Genomic DNA, 5,530 nt, shown 5'->3' with positions numbered 1-5,530 from the left:
TGGGGCGGAGGGGGCGCCGTGCCGGGCAGGGGCGGCGCGGCCTGCCTCCCCGCGGGGTCCGTCAGGCCCTGAGGGGCTCTCTGGGTCCCTGGGTATAAATGTGACACACTAGAGCGTATCATCGCTCTCAGGAGGGAGGCCACACTCTTCCCCGGTGGGATGAGAGGTCCCTAAAACATCTGGTGACGTGACTTGGGCAGAGGGGGCTAGATAGGGGGAGGCCTGGGGGAGAGGGTTTTCTGCTTGGTATTCATCATTTTATTCCCCCCACCTCAGGACTTCACAATGAGAATGATTGAGAGCGTTGACTCCGTGGTCACCAGGTCCAGCGAAGACCTCTGGGCTGAAATCTGTTCGTGTCTGCCACATCCCGACCAGAAGGACGCTAGCGATGCTTTTACAGACTCCTTCATGGATTCGTATGCCGATGGAGGAAGCCAGGGCAGTGGATCAGATGGCTGTTCCCAAACAAATCTGAAGCCCTGGGCACCCCTGAATGATTCGGAGGTGTATTTGGCATCCCTAGGTGAGTGTCTGGTGAGGCTTCGATTTCTCCATTTGCTTAGGTGGCAGCTATGGCTCTGTTTAGGTGGCTGAGGTGACGGTGCTCACAGCTCTGGTTGGAAAGACATCTTGCAACTATTTAATAGAGCATCTGACTCATTGACTGCAAGTGCATTAATGGAAATCAGAAGCACGGTCATGGCTTCTTCAGCTATGCCACAGAAAGGAACTTTTTACCAAGTACAAACCAAAGAATTTGGTTTTTTTTCCCAAAATAAGTGGGGTAGGGACACTGCTGTTCTTTGAAGAGCATGTAGTTCCACTGTAGTTGACTTGGGGAGGGGAAATGTGTTCTGAACTCATTATAGAGCCTATGTGTTTTTGTGTTACCAGTATTTGTCTCATTCTTTTTATGGAGCCTCGGGAGACGCTTCCGAGAGGAAAGAGAAAAGTGAAATTTCTTTCTGTGACCTGTTTTCTGGTTGGAGAGGGGGAGGACAGGTATGGGAAAGAAAGCTCTGATGCTTTCCCAAATCATGCCTGCTAGAATCTGTATGTTAAGATGACAGATCATGCAGACCGTCTTTGCGCGATTGCTTCTCTTAATTCCTGCATAATCTATCAAGCCATAGACTGATTGTGAACAGCGTGACACCTGATAGAAACACTTGATACGAGGGATGAGAAGGTTACCAGTACTGGAGCTAACATCCTAGCACAGCTAAGCGCTGCAGTCTTTAGCTCTAAGGCCATGGAGTTTGTCACCCTGTTTTAAGTATTTCCTACTCCCTTCAGAGGCCTCACTGTACAACAGCATTCAACCCCAGGACGGGTGTTCCTGTTGCCTGTTAGGAGGAAGCAGGGGTTCCCCTGCTCTCCAGCAGTTGGACTGCTACTCCCTTCACTCATAGCAAAATATTCCATCTTTATGGCTCTTCTTTTCCCCTTCTTTCCCTCCCGTGGCATTATTTTTATCTTGGGTCAGTTTGTAACCTGGTTTGCAGCCACATGCATAGTTGTCTTGGCTTGCGTAGGAGGCTCATACAGAAACAGGCCAGGAGGAATGGGTGGCAGAAGTGGCTTTTTAAGCTTTTATTTCTGCTAGAGCTTCCATCTTGCCTTAGTTGCTGTTTTAGACTATTATTTCACAATAGACTAAGTAGAGCTCTTAGTATCAGATCAAGGGTGCCACAGCAACAAGACATAAATTGCTCTTCTGCTATTAATTACTGCTGCAGTTCCAACTTGTTCAGAAAATGCTAGTGGATTAATTTTTACAAGCAGGCTTCAGACTAGATCTGTCTGTGTTCTCACAGCCAGGACGAAAGCGTAACAGTAGCACAAAGCTTCTCTTGCATATTCTGGCTAAGTCAACGGAAATACAAACCTGTTCTAGGTTTGTACCTGGCCAGGGTTAGCGACTGTGAAATCGTAGCATCAGCCTGGCAGCATATTTGGAGAGATACAATAATTCAAATCTTCTGAATTGCTAGGGCCAGAGACTTTTGGTGGCAGCTCAGTTCTGACGACACAAGACAACCTCCAAAAAGCTCAACAGGTGGGCCACAGCGTTGTGAACTAGCCCAATTCAACTAACGCTGATACGCTTCTCAGTCAAAAGCGTGATTACGAATCGATACCTGACCCAATTTAAGGAGCAAACCATTATAATGGGATTTTGTGACCAGAGGAATTAATGAAATCTGCTTTCTTGTAGCTTTGTGTACTGTAGTTGGATTACCCTGCGTCTGGTAAGGAGGTGCTTTTCATCGTCCCCTGTGGCTGAGAAACTCGCGATGTCACATTCTGTTATGAGATAGCCAACTAATAACACTGCTGCACTCGCACTTCTTTTCCCCTCAGTTTGGGCATTATTGGCATCACGCTACAATGAGTATGATTTATATTCCATGCCAATTTGCATGCAAATTGTGGGAACTTAATGCCTATGAGATCTGAACCCTCCCGTGTGATTTCATGGAAACTGAACAGTAAGTGTGAAAGTTATTAAAACTCAGAATTGGGCAGAGTTGACTGATCGCATAAACCTTATTTCCTTCAGAAGCACCGCCTAAAAAATATCATCTTGTACACATACAAGAAATACAGTCATGCAGACTTGAAATACAGGGGGAAAAATGACTTTTAAAAGATGGCTTAGTCTTGAAAAGTTAATTTAACTTTTTAGATATAGAAGTCCAGATACTTCTTTTCTTCCCTTTCAGAAAAACATAATAAAGATGACAAAGACCCCTCCTTTGCCTTTTCACAGAGAGAAGACTGATGAGAATTAAAGGCTTGTCTCAAGAGGTGACCTCCAAGGATATGCTGCGCACTCTCTCCCAGGCTAAGAAGGAATGCTGGGACAGGTTCCTGCAGGAGAAGTTTGAGTCTGAATTTTATGTAGAAGGACATGACTCTGATGAGAGGTAATAAGCCAGTCGATGAGAAGGGATTACCACTCACCGTGTTTGCAAACAGACTTCATTTCTTGAAAACTAAAATAAGGTTTTGTCAGGACTTGTGATAGGGCTTTATGACAAAAATAACATCTCATTGCAACTTGGCTTTCTGAAACAGTTTGATAATGACCATTTGCGTAGAGGGGAACACACAGAGCACGTAGGGTTTGAACTTTCGATGCTGTTCACTGATTTTTGCGTCCCTCAGACTGGGGCGATCCAGCGTGGAAACAACCGGAACCCACTTGATAATTTCCCATGTCACATTTGGGGTAGGGAGGGACTGGGGTGGAGGAGGAGATGTCTAACGTGTCTCAGATTGCTTTTTTTTTTTTTTTTAAGGCTTAACTTTAAAAGTGAACCCCAGGCCATTCCCTACATGTTTGTGAGGGCCCAGTTAAGCGCTGCTTCAGACAGAAGTGGGATTGAAGGTCTTTATAGGGTTGGTACCGGTACCGAGATTAGATTTCCCGAGTGGCTCTCCCTTCCGTGCCTCTCTTACAATGCTTCTGCTCCCTCACCCATTACCCTTTTGCAGGTGATGTATGAATTAAGATGAGAGTCCTTCTCTTTAGCGATCTCACGTTCCAAATCACTTATAATGCTCTCCATATTTCTCCTTTCTGAGCTGACATTTTTCATGATTGCTTCTAGCTGAAAAGAAGATGATTATTCTCCCTTGAAGAAAATCTACTTAAGCTGGTTTAGGAGTTTTTAATTATGAAAAATAATCCGTGTTTATAAGGAGTTTTTAGATTCTTTCTCTGAGCAGTTAACTTCACTGTGATTTATATTTAAAAACAAGCTTTTGTAGACCTATGTGCTCTTTCTACTGTTTTTAAAGGCTGGGGATGTTATCTATGAAAGAATTTTCCTCCCTAGAATTTCACTGGAAGTTAGAGGTCGCTCCCGAATGGTGCCAAAGTGTTTGATTCTCACCCACCAACGTAATTAAACAAGCCTTAACTTTTAAGCGCATAGATAATTTCAAGAACATTACCAAGTGAAATCCTGCTCTTGTGAAAGAGCAAGAGCAAGTTAATTTTGTTGTGGCAGTATTGAATGACTTGAATCACACTTCTAGAAGATGAGCATACGCACACATGCATACATTTAAGAATTATTATATTAAACTTTAGGATTATAGCCAGCATTTAAACAAAGACAGGGTAGATCTGGTCGGACCAGTTATTGTGAGATAGGCTGTAAGACAGTAGTTATGCTAGTATATATTTATAAACATCTATAGAATCCATAGTACGGTTAGCGTTCTAGGATGTACACATACTGCCTTTTTCTTCTTTAATTTTCTGGTGTTATTAATGGTCACACATTTCTATATGTGCTTCCTGTTTTGGTTTTGTTCCCCTCCCTTCCCCCCTATATTTCCTAATCTTCATCACAAGCAGGCAGTTCTGGGTTTTGTTTAACACCGTTTTTTTTACTTCCAGCCCAGAAAGCTGGAAATTGAATTGTAGTCTCTGGCTACAGAGACAGACTAGTACTTCAAGAATGTAAAGGTCAAGGTACATGCTAAGGATTCTTTTCATTGAGAAAAATGGGAGCATAAAACTTTTCTAACAGTAGTTTAAAAAGCCCAACTACAGCAGAATGTCTCTGTAGAATGAAAGATTCTGCTTGCTCCTTTGGCACACGGATCATGAGTCTCACGATAGACCTTACCTGTGGCAACAGGAACACCTACAGAGGTGCAAAAAATAGATATGGAGGGTTTTCCTGACACTTTTTTCATAAATTCCTATGAGGTTTTGTTGCTCTCTTGTTTCACTTTGTGTCTTTGCTTTCCCTCAGCACGCTAGAACATCTAAAGCGATGGCTGCAACCTGATAAAGTGGCAATCAATACTGAGGAGGTACAGTACCTCATCCCTCCAGAATCTCAGCCAGAGAAGCAGGAGACTGAGGAAGAACCTCCAGCTGCAGAGCAGTGAGATACGCACCAGCCATGCCACAGAGCTGTCTCTTGTCCGAACCCTGATGAAGTTGTATCCAGTGGCAGTAATAATCGGGGGGCAAAAGTGCCAATTATCAGTCACTTAAAAAACAAAAAAAAACAACCAACACACAAAAAACCCCAGCTCTGGACCTCCAGAGATAGTGACTGGCATTTGTTATGGACAAGAGTGGAACGCCTGTGACACAGCGTATGCTGAACTGAAATCTTACTTTGATCTTCTCCCAGCCTGTAGCAGCCTAATCATTCCAGTCTGAATGTGAATTGTTTGTAATTCATCAGAAGACGCATTAAACAAAAAAAAAGTTGTTCAGAAGCATCAGAAAACATAATGGTCTAGAATAGAACACATAAAACCACTGAAGCAGTTTTTCTTCCTGTCTTGTACCTTTTTTACTACTCAATTGGGCATTTTTTTTTCTTTCCTGCAAAGTCTGCTGTGGTGTTTTCTATAGATCTTCACTATTTAAGTCCGACTTGGCCCTGAGCTGTGCCTGGAGGAAGACGTATTTTTTTTTCACCTACATGAATTTGGAACCCTAAAGGAAGCTATCATTGCAATCATTAAATTGATGGTATCATTGACATTG

At 43.2% G+C, this 5,530-nt stretch overlaps 1 protein-coding gene across 2 annotated transcripts; it reads left to right on the top strand.

Moving 5' to 3' along the window:
• The first annotated feature begins 121 nt into the window (after positions 1-121).
• Positions 122-5,530, top strand: LOC103925017 (chromosome unknown open reading frame, human C15orf57). 2 transcript variants are annotated; one of them, XM_009333653.1, is made up of 4 exons: positions 122-182; positions 277-526; positions 2,777-2,933; positions 4,779-5,530. In XM_009333653.1, the coding sequence occupies exons 2-4, from the start codon at positions 286-288 to the stop codon at positions 4,915-4,917; spliced, it is 537 nt and encodes a 178-aa protein (XP_009331928.1). In that variant the 5' UTR covers positions 122-182; positions 277-285; the 3' UTR covers positions 4,918-5,530. The 2 variants fall into 2 exon arrangements, with proteins under 2 accessions (XP_009331928.1, XP_009331937.1); XM_009333662.1 differs by having other exon boundaries at positions 133-166.

This window comes from Pygoscelis adeliae, unplaced genomic scaffold (genome assembly GCF_000699105.1).
Source record: "Pygoscelis adeliae isolate BGI_AS28 unplaced genomic scaffold, ASM69910v1 Scaffold420, whole genome shotgun sequence".
Lineage (NCBI taxonomy): Eukaryota > Metazoa > Chordata > Aves > Sphenisciformes > Spheniscidae > Pygoscelis > Pygoscelis adeliae.
This window is presented reverse-complemented; position numbering and strand designations above follow the sequence as displayed.

Coding starts and splice junctions, on each gene's coding strand:
- LOC103925017 (XM_009333653.1), top strand. CDS start 286: ATGAGAATGATTGAGAGCGTTGACTCCGTGGTCACCAGGTCCAGCGAA. Junction 527..2,776: donor GGTGTATTTGGCATCCCTAG/GTGAGTGTCTGG, acceptor GCCTTTTCACAG/AGAGAAGACTGATGAGAATT. Junction 2,934..4,778: donor GGACATGACTCTGATGAGAG/GTAATAAGCCAG, acceptor GCTTTCCCTCAG/CACGCTAGAACATCTAAAGC.